The 16958-nt window shown below is 42.8% G+C and overlaps 1 protein-coding gene across 1 annotated transcript in view; it reads left to right on the forward strand.

The window, feature by feature from the left end:
• The first annotated feature begins 13080 nt into the window (after positions 1–13080).
• LOC308707308 (LIM and SH3 domain protein 1-like) overlaps positions 13081–16958 on the forward strand; it is a 411116-nt gene continuing 407238 nt past the window's right edge. Inside the window, exon 1 of the mRNA XM_081393663.1 lies at positions 13081–13323. Within this exon, the coding sequence (XP_081249789.1) occupies positions 13255–13323 (69 nt within the window). The 5' untranslated portion in view covers positions 13081–13254. The remainder of the gene's footprint in view (positions 13324–16958) is intronic.

Consider the following 16958-nt stretch of genomic DNA (forward strand, 5'->3'; position numbering starts at 1 on the left):
CATCTTTCGCCTCCACTCCTTCCTCAGTCCTTATGAGCCTTTTTCGGAATACGTTTCTTCCAGATACGCCAACCATTCATCTCCTGGTTTAGCAAACACTTCCAAAGTATTCTCAGGACCTCCGGCATATCTCCCGAACATTACTCTATACATTCATTCCGGATCGGAGCAGCCACCACGGCCGCCAGCATGGGCATCTCGGACGAGACAATCAGAGTCTTAGGTCGATGGTCATCCGAAGCGTACTGCTTGTACAATAATCTAAACGATCTCCATCAAGCTCAAGCCCGCATTGTCTCATCCAAACCTTTTGGGGGTCTTCAAGTAACTCAGCTTACTGCCTACCGAGACGAAGACTGCCTACCCACTCTGAGTCTCCCGGGTCAGACTCCCTGATCAGCAAGACGGAGATCCGTCGTTAACATCTTTCCCCATTTCCTTCGACCCTTATTCATTCACAAAGCTAATAGCTAAATCTTCTCAGGTTACGACTGTAACCTATGTTCCCTGAGAACAGGGAACGAGACACTACGTCAGAATGACGCTATGGGGAACGCCTCAGGCGTGACAGGTGTCTGAAATCACTATCAAATCACGGCAATCACATTGACCGGCGACAGCCCGTGAATCATTAACGTGAATGATTAACGTGCGACCTGCAAGTATAAAAGGGCGCTTTGCAAACATGACAAACATCCTATCGTCTGAAGGGACTGTTGCAGGCAGGCCCCGAGGCATGGCAGGAAGACGTAGTGTCTCGTTCCCTGTTCTCAGGGAACATAGGTTACAGTCGTAACCTGAGACGTTCCCTTTCGAAAGGGAACTCACACTACGTCAGAATGACGCTATGAAACTCAGCACCACAGTGAAACTACTCAGGGAGACCTGGAGAGGCCTACTACTTGACAACCACAGTATACGGGAGCTCACCTTAGAGAGGCCTGGTAAAGCCTACTATCTGATAACCACAAAACGTGGGAGCTCACTTTCAGGGAGGCCTAGCGAGACCTACTACCCGAAACACCATGCTAAGTGGAAACACACAGTAAGTGTGAGCTAACCTTCCAAGGAGGCCTGGTGAGGCCTACTACATGATAACCACAGTATGTGGGAGCTCAACTTCAGGGAGGCCTAATGAAGCCTACTACCTGATAACCACAGTACATGGGAGTTCACTTACAGAGAGGCCTACTACCCGTTACCAGAAAACCACATTAAGTGGAAACTCAAGGTATGTTGGAACTCAACTCCAGGGAGGCCTGGTGAGGCCTACTACCAGAGAACCATGACATGAAGGAGCTTACTTTCAAGGAGGCCTGGAGAGGCCTACTACCTGAAAACCACAGCTGACAGTGGGCCAGACTGGCAGTCCAGTTGACTGTCTATGGGGCTTTGCCTTCAGGGAGGCCTTATAAGACCTACTACCTGATAGTTCAACCTCAGGAAAGCCTGTGGGACCTGCCACTTAATACCACCATATGAGGGATCTAGCCCTCAGGGAGGCCTAGTAAAGCCTACTACCTGATCACCACCAAAAAGCGTGGGAGCCCATCTTCAGGGAGGCCTGAAGAGGCCTACTTCCTGAAACAGTCTAATCAGCTGGATGTAACTGCTGCTGGGGACTCGCCTAACAGGGAGGCCCGGTAGAGCCTACTAACTGATAGCGAGTCTTTCTGCTACATTAATGAACACTGCTGGAACCATACTATAAAAAACTTTTCCTATAGTTTTGTCCTAGTGTATGCTTCACAATGTTGTGACCCACCTCCGAGGAGGCCTGTTAAGACCTACTACTCGGTAGTGAGCCTTCTGCCCGAACTACCAGGGCCAACCACCGAAGCAGAGCTGGCCTAGGAGCCCTATCTTAGGGGCTACCCAGTCAAGGAGGCCTGCTGGGGCCTACTACCTAACTGTGCAGCCTTCAAGGCAGAAAAACTGTTACTACAGCGCTTACAGCATCCTGGTACCTAATCACATTGCCAAAGGCAGTGTACTCAGCAAAAAAGCAATACCCTCATAGCAGGGGTGTACAACATACGCCACTCTGCCTAGTGGAGGCCCCAATTTAATGGCCTACCTACTATATGCATGGGCGTCAGCTCATGGCAATGCTCTGGCTTCAAGGGAGCGGAGTTCAAAAGACCGGAATGAAATGTAGTTAGAACTCCCTGCTCAACCGGAGCCATCATGGTGTGAGGTAGATAATACAGAGCTGAGAATGGACTACTCAAAACTACCCTGAGTTAGCGGTAACACCATATGCCCCTGAAATGTTAGACAGGGAGCGGGCCTGCAAGTGGCTCCAACCTAATACAAGTAGCTCTGTTCGGCAGGGTCTGGCAAACTATCACATCGCAGAGCGAAAGACAGCCTAACCCTGCCTGAAGGATCATACCTCAACTACCACCCTGCATTACTCTATCACCCCTGAATGCAGTGAAAGGGGCGGGCCTTGGCCAACAACTCCCATTTAAGGGAGGAGGCTGAAATCTCGGGGAGGAAGCCTAACACATAATAAATGCGGCAGCTATACTTATCAGAACGCCTCCAACATCCCAAACATAGCCTAGGCCAGCTACAGAGGCGGCCCGGGTTAGGGCCGACCTATAAGCATAGATCTACCTGAGGGCTCGAAGGAGCCACAGCCTACTTGATTGAGAGGCTGTGAAACACTCAACCTACTGACACCTTACAGAGCTCAGGGGAGCGAAATACTCAGGATACCAAAGTCACAAACCAATAGGTAAGACCTAAGATCTATCTGAAGCACCAGCGTCAGTCCAAACCTAAAGCAAAAAAGCTTTTCTTTTTTTTTTTTTTTTTTTTTAGGAAGACCAACTACTCTATCCCTAGGTGGCTAAAAGCCCTGAGGCTAAATAGAAATGAGTGGTGGCCCACCATGCATAAATATGTCATGACAGGAAGGCCATCACATACTCACACGCCACAAGCTGGGGGGGGGGGGGCTTCAGGGCCCTGCAGTTCCAATACCTTACCTCATTGCTCCTTTAAGAATGACTCCCTAGGTCTATACAGGGAACAAGGTCTGTAGAGAAATACAAATCAGTGTTAGTATACACACAGAAATTATATTAACAACCAACCAGTTCACCTGCGGCGTGCGGAGTGAAGACTCGCCAGAGAGTTCTTTATGAACCTGGGGTCCATCACTTTACATGCCTGAAAGAGGCGCTCTCACCAACCAAGCCGAGGCGGGCCATCAGAACCTTGTTCTCATCATAGACCCAGCCCCAGGCCTGGTGTAAGAAACGCCTGGGGAGTCGGGAAAAAGAGGAGAGGGCTGGGATAGTAACAGCCCTCCAGGAGATGATCCATCACTAACGCTGTGATCGTTTGTACTGGATCACCTCCCTCAGATCCTTCTTTTTCCTGCGGGAGTCACGCCTCCTCTGTGACCTGCTCCTACATGGAGGGGGTGCACGAGAGGCGACACTAGCTCTCTGGCCCTGTCTACGGCCCTCAGGTCGTGAAGGGCCAGGCTCTCCCGCCTGTCTGGGCTCGGATCCGGATCTCAGCGGTATACAGGTCTTAAACGCCGCTGAGCGCGCCTTCGCCTCCCTGAACTTTCCAACCACCGCCTCCACGGAGGTGCCAAAAAGTTCAGAGGGCGAAACCGGTGCATCAAGGAGAAAGGCCTTCTCTTTCTCCCCGATGCCAGCCAGGTTCAACCACAGATGCCTCTCCGTGGCCACTATTGCCGCCATCGATCGACCGATCGAAGCGGCAGTCTGTTTAGTGGCCCGGAGAGCAAGATCTGTGGTGCGGCGCAGCTCAGCCACCGCCTCAGGGGACAGCCCTGCCCCCTGGTCGAGATCCCCCAGCAGGTCGGCCTGGTACGCCTGCAACACCGCCATAGTGTGCAGGGCAGCACCGGCCTGACCCGCTGCCGTGTATGCTCTGCCATTCAAACGCACTGTGGTCTTGAGCGGTTTGGATGGCAGGGCTGGAGCACTCAGTGTCGACGCCCGCCCAGACACGAGATGGTTCGCAAACGTCTCGTCGATGGGCGGCATCGACACATACCCATACTCGCCGATCCCCTCAACATCAGCGAAACTAGCCCTCTGATGTCGGTGGATCCGAGCAGAGTATGGGTTCTTCCATGCCCTCTCGATCTCAGTATGGAGATCAGGAAGAAATGGAAGGCTCGCCTGAACTGGTGGTCTATGGCCGGGGAGAAATCGATCGTCGAGCCTGCCACGAACAACTTCTCCCCTAACGCGCCGCCATGGCAGTTGCAACCTGTCAGTGGCGCGTTCCATTACATCCAGCAGCTCAGCATACACGGGGCAGGGTGGCTGAGAGGGTTCAGGGTCCACCTGAATGACCTCCTCATCATCCATCACCTGCCCGTCCTGAAGAGCATCTGTTGCAGGAACAGTAGGAGAAAAATCCTCTTCGTCATCCACCTGCAACTCACCCTCGTCATCCGCCGAATCATCTGAGAGGTTAACACTCCTCTCAAGACGATCGGCGAGATCCCTCTGGGAACCCCATGACGCGAGTCGCCGCTCTGCCTCAGCGCGAGCGGGACCTGAGCCACGAGGTACAGATGGTGAGCCCTCCTCACTCGAGAAGAGGGCTAGACGAGAGCGGAGTGTTTTCAACGCAAAACGCTCACAGTTTGCACAGACAGCTCCCTCAAGAGCCGCCTGTGCATGCTCTTTGCCCAGACAGAGAACGCACAGTTCGTGTGAATCACCCGGCGTCAAATACCTTGGGCACGGATCCGCACACCTCCTGAAGCTTTCAGCCTTCTCCATGCATTTCATTTTCTTTGCCGACTTTTCCAGCGATATCAAACAGACAGTCCCTGAAGACGAAAAGATGTTTGTCATGTTTGCAAAGCGCCCTTTTATACTTGCAGGTCGCACGTTAATCATTCACGTTAATGATTCACGGGCTGTCGCCGGTCAATGTGATTGCCGTGATTTGATAGTGATTTCAAGTCAAGTCAAGTCATCTTCATTTATATAGCGCTTTTAACAATGTAGATTGTCTCAAAGCAGCTTTACAGAGATAAGCGTATAATTTAAGGTAACAGAGATTGTTTCGGCTTTACAGCAGAGTTAAGTTATTTCCATCTAAAGTTAGTTTTAATTGATTTGGTTCCGTCGCAATGATCATTTGTTATTAAATTAGGGGCCGCTAAGACGACACCATTCTCTCTACACAGACTTTAAACGCGAACCTGTGAGAAACGCTGATGGCGGTCACATGCGCATTTAGAATGGGTTCTATAGTTATGTGCGTTTGAATATACGCAGGTTTGGAAATCCCTACAAGCCAAGCCTAAACAAAATACTTGTTTTTCCTTATAAATTTTGATAAGGAATTTTATTTGTTGCTTTGGGGTAGGACCGCGAGACGAATTTTCCCAACAACGCCTTATCTGTAGAGTGGTAGTGGGATCCTCCATAGGGAGAGACTAGTTGGCACTTCAGCACTGCGTTGTCATCGGTCCAGGTGAAGGTCCTTCGTCAGATCTGGATACGGCCTGGATCCGGCAGGCTGCAGGAAAAACCTTGGGATAAACACAGACACTAAAATTAGCGTAGATGCCATTCTTCTCATGATGTAACGAGTACATCAGGATTTTTGGGAAGTGTTCCCGGTTCCGGCTGACCTAGTCTATGCAGCATAACATTAAATTATAGAAGTCTATAATGTATTATGTGAAAGCGAGGTCAAAGAGATGTGTCTTTAATCTGGCTTTGAACTGACAGAGTGTGTCTGCTTCCCGGACAATGGTAGGAAGACTGTTCCAGAGTTTTGGTGCTAAATAGGAAAAGGATCTACCGCCAGCAGTTGATTTTGATATTCTAGGTATAATCAACTGGCCGGAATTTTGAGATCGTAATAGACGTGACGGACTATAATGCGTTAAGAGCTCGCTCAAGTACTGCGGAGCTAAACCATTCAGTGCTTTGTAAGTAATCAGCAATATTTTAAAATTTATGCGATGTTTAATAGGGAGCCAATGCAGTTTTGACAGAACTGGGCTAATATGGTCATACTTCCTGGTTCTGGTAAGAACTCGAGCTGCTGCGTTTTGAACCAGCTGTAGTTTGTTTATTAAGCGTGCAGGGCAACCACCTAGTAGAGCATTACAATAATCTAGCCTTGAGGTCATGAACGCATGAACTAATTGTTCCGCATTTGTCAATGAGAGCATATGACGTAATTTAGATATATTTTTAAGATGGAAAAATGCAGTTTTACAGATACTAGACACGTGACTTTCAAATGAAAGATTGGTATCGAAGAGCACACCCAGGTTCCTAACCGACGACGAAGACTTAACAGAGCAGCCATCAAGTGTTAGACAGTATTCTAGGTTATTACGTGAGGAAGTTTTTTGTCCAATAATTAGAAACTCTGTTTTTTCAGAATTTAGAAGTAGGAAATTACAAGTCATCCAATTTTTTATATCCGCTATGCATTCCGTTAATTTTGTGAATTGATAAGTTTCGTTAGGTTTTGAAGAAATATAGAGCTGAGTATCATCGGCATAACAGTGAAAGCTAATGCCATGTTTCCTAATGATATCTCCTAAGGGTAGCATGTACAGAGTGAACAGCAGCGGTCCTAGTACTGAGCCTTGTGGTACGCCATACTGAACTTGTGATCGATGAGACATCTCATCATTTACTGCTACAAACTGATAACGGTCAGATAAGTATGATTTAAACCATGCTAGTGCATTTCCCGTAATGCCAACATAATGTTCTAATCTATTTAAAAGAACGTTGTGGTCGATGGTGTCAAATGCAGCGCTAAGATCGAGTAACACTAATAGAGAGATACAACCACGATCGGATGATAAGAGCAAATCATTTGTGACTCTAACGAGAGCTGTTTCGGTACTATGGTACGGTCTAAATCCGGACTGGAAATCCTCGCAGATATCATTTCTTTCAAGAAAGGAACACAGTTGTGAGGATACTGCCTTTTCTAATATCTTTGACAGAAAAGGTAGATTCGAGATCGGCCTGTAATTGACTAATTCTGAAGGATCAAGTTGCGTTTTTTTAACAAGCGGTTTAATCAAAGCCAGCTTAAAGTTTTTTGGTACGTATCCTAGAGACAAAAGCCCTATTCGGACGGGACTAGTTTCACAGGGGGACGTTAGAGAAATATCTGTTTCACAGACGTACTTTGAGATTTTAATCCTGTCCGAATCTGCCATGTCTGTCTTTTTCTCACACGACCTCTGTAAAAATTCCAGAGCAAATTACCTACTGTTTTTCGTCAAACTCGGCGGTCCTCAGAGAAATCTAATCCCGTCCGAATGCGAATGTCTGTGATTACCGGACATTTTTTTTCCAAAACGCTTTTTCTTATGTGTTTTGGTCAACGTGAACTGCCATACAATCTCTCGCTATCGCGCCAGTATTCAAGTTTCTGCTTTTTGCGCACCGATAATGGATGTAAATGTGTTTGGTAGCCTACACTGCGAAGAAAAAATAAAATAAAAAATGAAATCAACAAGAAGAGCCAAATCACGTAAACAGTTAAGACTGGCTACTGCAATATCAGTTTCAGGTAAGATTACTTTCATTTCTGCACTTAATTACATAACGTGTAAATTATATAAGTTAAAACTTTTTATTCCGGTGGGTTTATTATAAGAACCCAGTTCTATTAAATCATGATGATAAATCTATGTTTAGTTTTTTTTTTTATACTACAATTTTTATAAAAGGTTTACAAAACACTAAATACGTTAGGACGTTTTACTTTATATTTCAAAGTGCTTAATTTTAAAAGTACTTAATTTCAAATGACCATACGCAATCCACGCATTCTGAACACGTGATCTTCTGCAATGCCCACATGTAAAACAGACACTCCTACCTCGGTAATAAACACGGAGATGTTAGTCCCATCCGAATCCGTACATGAAATCACAGACGTAGGTTGATAAGAATTGTAACTCAAACGTCGTTTGGAAAACTAGTCCCGTCCGAATAGGGCTAAAGACGAATTAATGATATTAAGAAGAGGATCTATGACCTCTGGAAGTATTTCTTTCAGTAGCTTAGTCGGTATAGGGTCTAACATACATGTTGTAGATTTAGATGATTTAATGAGTTTAGTAAATTCTTCCTCTCCTATAGCAACGAATGAATCAAATTTTTCCTCAGGGAGACTACAGTGCACTGCCTGATGCGATACTGTAGTAGACGGTTGCATAGTTATAATTTTGTCCCTGATATTATCAATCTTATAAGTGAAGAAGTTCATAAAGTCATTACTGCTGTGTTTCTTGGAAACTTCGGTGCTTGAAGCTTTATTTTTCGTTAGTTTAGCCACCGTTTCAAATAAATACCTAGGATTATGTTTATTTTCTTCTAATAGGGTTGAAAAATAAGCAGATCTAGCAGCTTTTAAAGCCTCTCTGTAAGTAATTGAGCTCTCTTTCCATGAAATGCGAAATACCTCTAGTTTTGTTTTCTTCCAGTTGCGCTCCATTTTTCTGGCTGCTCTCTTAAGGGCCCGAGTGTGCTCGTTGTACCACGGCGTTGGACTATTTTCTTTAATCTTCTTTAAGCGCAACGGAGCAACTGTGTCTAAAGTGCTGGAAAAGAGAGAGTTAAACGTTTCTGTTGTAATATCTAGTTCTTCTAAGCTATCTGAGATGCTGAGATGATGAAACTGATTAGGAAGATTATTAATAAAGCAATCTTTAGTAGCAGAAGTGATAGGTCTCACATATTTGAAACACGGAGTCGGCTTTGCAGCCTTGGCTAAATGCAAATTACACGAGACTAAATAATGATCTGAGATGTCATCGCTCTGCTGCAGAATTTCAACGGCATCCACATCTATTCCGTGTGATAATATTAGATCTAGAGTATGATTACGACGATGAGTAGGTCCTGACACGTGTTGTCTAACTCCAATTGAATTTACAATGTCTTTAAATGCCAATCCCAATGCATCTTTTTCATTATCGATGTGTATATTAAAATCACCAACAATTAGTACTTTATCTGCAGTCAATATTAATTCTGATAGAAAGTCCGCAAATTCTTTGATAAAGTCTGTATGGTGCCCTGGTGGCCTGTATACAGTAGCCAGCACAAATCTCAAACGTGATTTATCGTTTACACTATATATTTTTACATTAAGCACCAATGCTTCAAAAGAATTATATTTAAAACTTGATTTCTTAGTGGTTTTGAAACTATTACTATAGATTACAGCAACACCACCCCCTTTGCGTTTCAGACGAGGCTCATGTTTATAACAGTAATCTTGCGGGGTTGATTCATTTAAAGTAATGTAATCGTTTGGTTTTAGCCAGGTTTCTGTCAAACACAGCACATCTAGGTTATTATCTGAAATCATATCGTTAACAACGAGTGCTTTTGAAGTAAGCGATCGAATATTCAGCAACCCAAGCTTTAGCATTTGCTCATCTGTATTATAGCTGTTTTTTATTTGTTGAACATCAATTAAATTTTTAACCTTAGTTGGGTTTAAACGTTTTTTGGATTTCCAAATTCGGGGAACAGACACAGTCTCTATATGATGATAGCTAGGTGAAAGAGGCTCTATGTGATGGGATTTATCTGACCTTGGTGACGCGAGGCCGCTAGCAGACGGTCGGTTTAGCCAGTCTGTCTGCTTCCTGACCTGAGCCCCAGATTGTCATGTTTGAGCTCTAAGACTATGAGCCATATTACTAGAGAGAAGAGCAGCACCATCCCAGGAGGGATGAATACCATCTCTTTTCAACAGGTCAGGTTTGCCCCAAAAACTTTTCCAATTGTCTATGAATTCTATATTATTAAGCGGACACCACCGAGACAGCCAACCGTTAAGCGAACACAATCTACTAACTATCTCATCACTCCTGCGAACAGGAAGGGGGCCAGAGCAAATTACAGTCCTTGACATCGTACTTGCAAGTTCACACACCTCTTTAATATTAATTTTGGTGATCTCCGACTGGCGTAGTCGAACATCATTAGTGCCGACATGAATAATGATCTTAGAGAATTTACGATTAGCATTAGCCAGCACTTTTAAATTTGCTTTGATGTCAGGCGCTCTGGCTCCCGGCAAACATGTGACTATGGTGGTTGGTGTCTCTATTTTCACGTTCCGTGTAATAGAATCCCCAATAACTAGGGCACAATCATTCTCAGTGGGTGTTTCACTGAGCGGGGCAAATCGATTTGTTATGGTAATCGGAACGGAAGAGTGGTTTTTAGATCCGCGACTAGAGCGATCCCTCACTGTCACCCATTTGCCCGGCTGCACGGGCTCTACTTCAGCCAGAACCGCGTCATGTAAAGAGTTCTCTATTCTATGCGCATCCAAAACATCTAAAGCACTAGCACTCTTACTATCCTCAATTAAAGTTTGGATGCGTGTTTCTAATTCTGAAATCTTCTCTGTCAACCTAACTGTCTCCAGACACAGACACCTGTCTGACACAGACACCACTATTTCAGACACCTGTCACGCCTGAGGCGTTCCCCATAGCGTCATTCTGACGTAGTGTGAGTTCCCTTTCGAAAGGGAACCGTGCAGTTGTGGCGTGGTCCTTGCTAGTGAAATGTACCTTGGTTCTTGGTTCTTGAACCCCACCCACCCCTACCCTTCCACCTCTAGCTCTCGACCCCACCCACCCTTCCCCTTCCAACTCATCCATCCATCCATCCATCCCTCTTCCCCCAACCCCAGCCCCCCCCTCAACCTCTAACTCGACCCCACCCACCCCTTCCCTTCCAACTCATCCATCCATCCCACTTCCCCCCGACCCCAATCCTCTCTCCTTCAATCTCTAACATCTCAATTTTACTTCCACAGGCTGCATCCAGGGGGGTCTTCAAGTAACTCAGCTTACTGCCTACCGAGACGAAGCCCCCACTCCGAGTCTCCAGGGTCAGACTCCCTGATCAGCCAGACGGAGATCCGTCGTTACATCGTACATCTTTCCCCATTTCCTTCGACCCTTATTCATTCACAAAGCTAATAGCTAAATCCGTGCAGTTGTGGCGTGGTCCTTGCTAGTGAACTATGTTATATATTTTTTTTAGTTGTGTACTTACATTATCCCGACTGTTTCCAACAACTTTCAAACCAGGAGAAATTTTAATTTAATTCGAAGACACGGCACGTTTCTTTATTTCCGTTTTGTCGCAGTCAATGGCGTCATATCCGCGTTGTCTCTGGTTTCCGCTCATACTGCCATGGTAACCAGAGCTATGAACCAGAGCCCTCTGATAGTAACCAAAGCGACAGACGCAGACAACTGTGTAGTTTGCAATGTCTATTTGCTGTTGTTGTTTCGTTCAAACATTATGGACCATGGCAAGCAGACTTTGGATAAAAAAGGAGAACTAAAACGAGAATCAATATCAGCGCGGTGTTTTCGAGATGCCTAGAGCTCCCATAGACAGTATATAAACGAGAGCTCCACGTCCGAGACTTCGACCGCTCCTACTTGTTCTTTATTAAACAGGTGAGCACATTTACAGAAAACTAATCAATGTTATATAGTTCAACAATGATAAAATGTTAGAATATGATCTATGTTATTCTAATGTTGCTCTAGCTTACTGCTAGTCTCATACAGACAAACTAACACATACATTTCAACACATTGAAATGCAGTTTAGTGTGATAGTGTAATGTTAGACCAAGTGAAACAGCGCTGCGTTACCTCACAAGTTTAATTTGTCTAATACACTGACCTGTGAGTTGTAATTATGCACTTGCGTGTAGTTCGGTAGAATGAAATGTCCATATTCCTTTTATATCCACGGGACTCGCGTCGCGTGTGGAGCTGATAGCTGTCTCTTAGCAATCCCGAACTGCTTCATATCACAGTCATGATAAAAGCATCGATGTATTCAGTCATCCATAAACATTATTAGATCGGTCGGCTTGACGTTGACGACAAGATCCATAATTCTTAGCAAATGTTACGTCATCAAACTACGCCTTTGTTATTGTAAAGAGGTTAGCGACCCCTAGTGGAGAAAATATTCCATACTGTACGTTTAAGTAAGTACTCATTGAAATTAAGTACCTACTCATTGAGTATGCGGTTTCGGACGCAGCCAAGCACCCGAACTTTCCAAAGGCATAGCAACACTGTTAAGCGTCCCACTTAACAAAACACCTTAATTGATAGTTCCTAACCACAATAACATTGCATGACTCACTTGTATAAGTAGGGGAGAGCCGGGACGATTGAAACGCGGGACGGATGAAACACTGAGATTTCCTTGAAAACCACTCATGTCATGTACGTCAAATTTCGTTAGCACATACAGCACACAATGCCCACCATACCCGCGAAAACATTTCTTCTTTATGTCGTGTCGTTTTAGAGTTAAAGCCGCAAAGCTGTTTTTGAGTGCGGTAAGTGAATTCTTTCGTGCTGTACTTTTTTTTGACTGACAAGTTGTATTTATTGTTTCATGTGCCATATTAATTACAAAATGTGCTTGGAACAATATGTACATAAGTTACTTGGTATTGTTCACAAAAACAAGCATTAGATGAATAGTTGCTGTTAAAACTGTTATGTTTCATCCATCCCACCCCTGTGTTGCAATCGTCCCGCTCAGGCAGGATGATTGAAACAAAGCACAACTACCGTTCAAAGTCAAATTTTACTTAAATCATTCTATATTTGTACCGAATAACACATGATACTAAGAGAACACATATGTGAGTTGTTGATCACAAAAAAATAAAAAATCTATCTGTAACCTTATCTTAGAAAAAGACATTTATCTGAAAAGTGTTTCACCTGTCCCGGCTCTCCCCTATTTAATATAAAATGAAACCGAAAGTCTTTTACTTCATAGGAAAATAGTTTTGGGAAGTTCATCATATAAAAATAAAATAAAATTAATATTTCTCTCTTCCCAACTTTGCTAATATGTATATATATATATATCTGTGAAAACTGAAAGAGTTCGCTATGGCCGGATTTGTGCGCCGGTTCAATCGATTCATGGAAAAGATCCGACTCAAATAAACGATTCTTTTATGAATCCGCCATGGCCACTACACGCGTTCGTGAGGCGTGGTTTACGAATAGGAACGCGTCCATTACAGAGCGTTTAGTTGGCGGTGACAGCGCACGGTGGCATATCAAACGTCCTCCTTCCGTGTATTTTTTGGTCCACTATATAGATCGATCAGTGTTTTTGGCCAATTGCTTTAGAACCGTTCAAGGAAACCAAAAGCAAGCTGACCATCATGAACCCGTTGTGTAGCATGTGTGACAAGATTGTGTACCCTACAGAAAAAGTAAATTGTTTGGACAAGGTGAGTGATGCTTATGTTGTCTTAATACAATAAATTTGTATTGAATAATGAAATCGTACGCGCAAATCATATATCAGTTTAAACATGTTTTGCCTAATTTATCACTGAGTTGGCTTCACTTTTCAACTTACTGTATCAACACATTGCTATAAACGAAACAAACTATTCAGTAGGCTAACTTACATATAGATGCATACTGCAACATGCTCTGGATTTTTCTAATAGTGTTGGAATACAACAATCATTTAACGAGCGTGTGTTTTATTACATGATCTTGATTGATTTCTATTATTTATCTTAACTATTTAAGAAAAGGCGTAGCCTTGTTAGCGGTTTACTTTCGATGTATTTTAAAGGCCTGTTTGGGCTAGTTAATTGTCCATAAATCAATTAAAGAGACTATTAGACTGTCAAACGGTACATAGACATTTTTTTTATAAGGCTGTAATAGTCCTGATGACTGTCTTGTCAGTTTTGGCTTCTTATGACCCCCTGGCATATAGGCCTAAACTGCATTGCACATTTTTTTTTTCAGTTTTATTCTTACTATATTAAGTGGACACAGTGGCGGATCTACGGGGTGGCAAAGGGTGGCAGCTGCCACCCCTGGGATACAGTCTTGCCACCCCTGTTGCCACCCCATTTATAAATCAGATAATATTTTTTAAGGATATTTTATGTTCATAGCCTACACGTTGAAGGCAAAGGAGACCCGCAACAAACTCCTCTCAAACAGAAATCGCCGATTTAGAATCCCCTCCCCCTCACAATGGTTTCACCCATCACTAGCACGGCAGCGACCCCCGCGAAAATGAAATTTCACCAGTGGCAGCAGGGCAGCCTGGGCAGGCAGCACAGTGCATCTGTCTGCAGTACGCAGTGTCTTGCAACCCTACTGGAGAGACTGAGCTGCCCCAGAGCCTCTGAAGGTGAAGTGAGTTTCCCCAGGTGTAGTTTAAATACACGTTTAACTTAAAGTTACATTTGTAATGAATGTATTGTATGCTAAAGACGATTCAGCATCAGCAAAAACAGCGGTCAAACACTCCCTCGTGATTTGTAAGAGCACTCTTCCCTTTGATTGGCCTAATTTTTATTTTAGTAAAGACAAGTACAGCTTAATAAAAAATATAAAATATTGTATCCATAACGTTTACTGATGGTCGCCGTTACGTTACAACACACAATACAGTGCCAGTTAGGAGATCGATCATTTGATTAGCTAAGCAGTCCTATTAAATCCAGTTTCTCTCAGATATCACAGCAATGAAACTAGGCTACAACTGGGGAAATAACAAATACAATAGGATTAAGTATGGGCGTTAATAGTTGGGAGAAAATATGATGCGTAATAATGAATAGATCTGCATTTCGTCTTAAAGAGGCAGCAGTCTAATAAACCTGCTGACGATTGCTCCATTAATGTGAACCAAACAAAAAAAGGCAAAGAGAAAATCAGTCGCAGCTCTTGAATGATATAAGCTTTAATCTATCTATGATAAACTATGCAGTGTTATTTTAAATCTGACTTTATTAGATGTCTTTTTAGCCCATATTACTCCTGAACAGTAATGTCAGTAGACATTACTGAAATTAAAGCACTGGGTATTTAATTTGTATATTTGTTTAATTGTATACTTTTTTTGTTTGACCATGTGTTTGTACTTTGTTTTTGGTGTCCTATGTCTTCTGTATATAAAACACAAAAGCCTGCACCCTTCTGCATAACGTATGTTTTATTTGTTTTGTTAAAGCATTGCTTTTCTTTTGCTATAGATATTTATTTTACATTTCAAAATAAAAAACAATATTAATTGTGTTCTAAATTTTTTTTTTTTCCTTTTTTTTAATATAACAAAAAGAACCGATAAGAATACCGTTAAAGTACCGGATTGATAAGGAGTATTGGTAAGAGTAGTAATACCGAATGATACCCATCCCTATTGGCAGCAACAAATTAAAAGTTATGGCCAATTTAACTGTGATTAAATTCAGTGTATATACGTCTGCCATATTTTGCCACCCCTCAAAAATTCCTGCCCCCCTCTCGCCACCCCATAAATATGTTTTCTAGATCCGCCCCTGAGTGGACATGCTATTGTGTTTTGTTTTACGGTGTCAGCTTATATCTATTTTTAATATACTCTGGTTGATGACACCACATCCTTTCCGGATGTCACCTGCAGGCCATGATATGTTTGGTGCATGCGATGCATTTAAACTAAAGGTTGGTGGTTATTTTGAGGGGTTTTGTTATTGCGGAAAGCAACATATTGTTAGGACACATGTAGCTGAATGTTATGTTCAATGAATGAATGTTATTTATTTATTTATTTTTCTGTGAAAGGCATTGAATTGATCAAAAGTGACAGTAAATAATTTGCTTTCTTTTTTTTAAGGATCGCCGATATGTAATTAGAAAATAAATTGCCTGAAGACGAGCAAAGTTGAAGTAAAATTATGCATGACTTTCTGGCTGTAGATGAGAAGCGTGGTCTAAGTGACTGCATTGCCAACAATATAGGGCTGGGCGATAAAACGATAACGATAATTATCGCGATATAATTTTTCTCGATAAAACGATATCAAGAGGTCGATAAATGTTCGATAATGTTTATGCGCCAAAAGCGGAACGAAACTCATTTGAACCGCGCGCCACACGGACCGTTTATCCGCTCGGCTCAAAGTCCAAACGGCAGCGCGAGCGCGAGCTCACTAGTGCAGATGCGTTTACTGATCGGTCTCGGTCACGAAATCCAGTGAGAAGCGCTTGAGTTCAGCGAAGAACACAAATGTCTCCGTGATTTAAACCAGTTTAAAGGCAGATGAAACAGCGCTGACAAACTGGAGAAACACTGTGTGCAGCGATACAGTCTGAAGGCTTTTCCGTCTACAAATTCCCATCATTTACCATGGATTTACTGTAACGTAACGTTAGCCTAGTAATATCAACTGCACCATGAAATCTGGGATATACATATTAAATTGTATTATATTATTAATGTAGACAATGTATTAAAGGACTAATGGAATATAATTACAGTATTTAATAATGCATTTAGTCTACTTTTTTTCATACAAATACCATAGAAACCATAAAGTTACACTTTGCCATGATAGTGAGGTGCTACAGGCTATGCCTGGTTTCATCTGTGGTTGTCATGATCTAAATGCATGATACTGGATAACCAATAGTTAAGTTTAATAAAACTCAAACAGTCAGAATGTTACATTTTACCAAAAAAAAAAAAAAAAAAAAAAATTAGCACATGCAGAAACTAAGAAATTGTCCAATAAATATATTTATTTTGTTAAGGAAAAATGACAAATGTTTGAATGTTCTACCTCAGATTTGTGAAATGATCACCTGTTTGGCAAGTGTTTGTCATGATATGTTCTGACAATAAAGAGTAGTTTAAAACCACAGTTAACGCTTTTACTTAGGAGCAAAAATCTGCCTTTAAACTTGAAAGAAATAAAGATTTGACTTTTATCGTGATAATTATCGATATCGACTGATATAAAAAAATTATCGTGATATTTTTTTTTGCCCATATCGCCCAGCCCTACAACAATATCATATTAATGGGAATCCAAATGTCTCTGAGGTGCTTTATCGAGCATTGCAAATGTGA

The sequence above is a fragment of the Scardinius erythrophthalmus genome (assembly GCF_964197995.2).
Source record: "Scardinius erythrophthalmus genome assembly, chromosome: 18".
NCBI classification, from domain to species: domain Eukaryota; kingdom Metazoa; phylum Chordata; class Actinopteri; order Cypriniformes; family Leuciscidae; genus Scardinius; species Scardinius erythrophthalmus.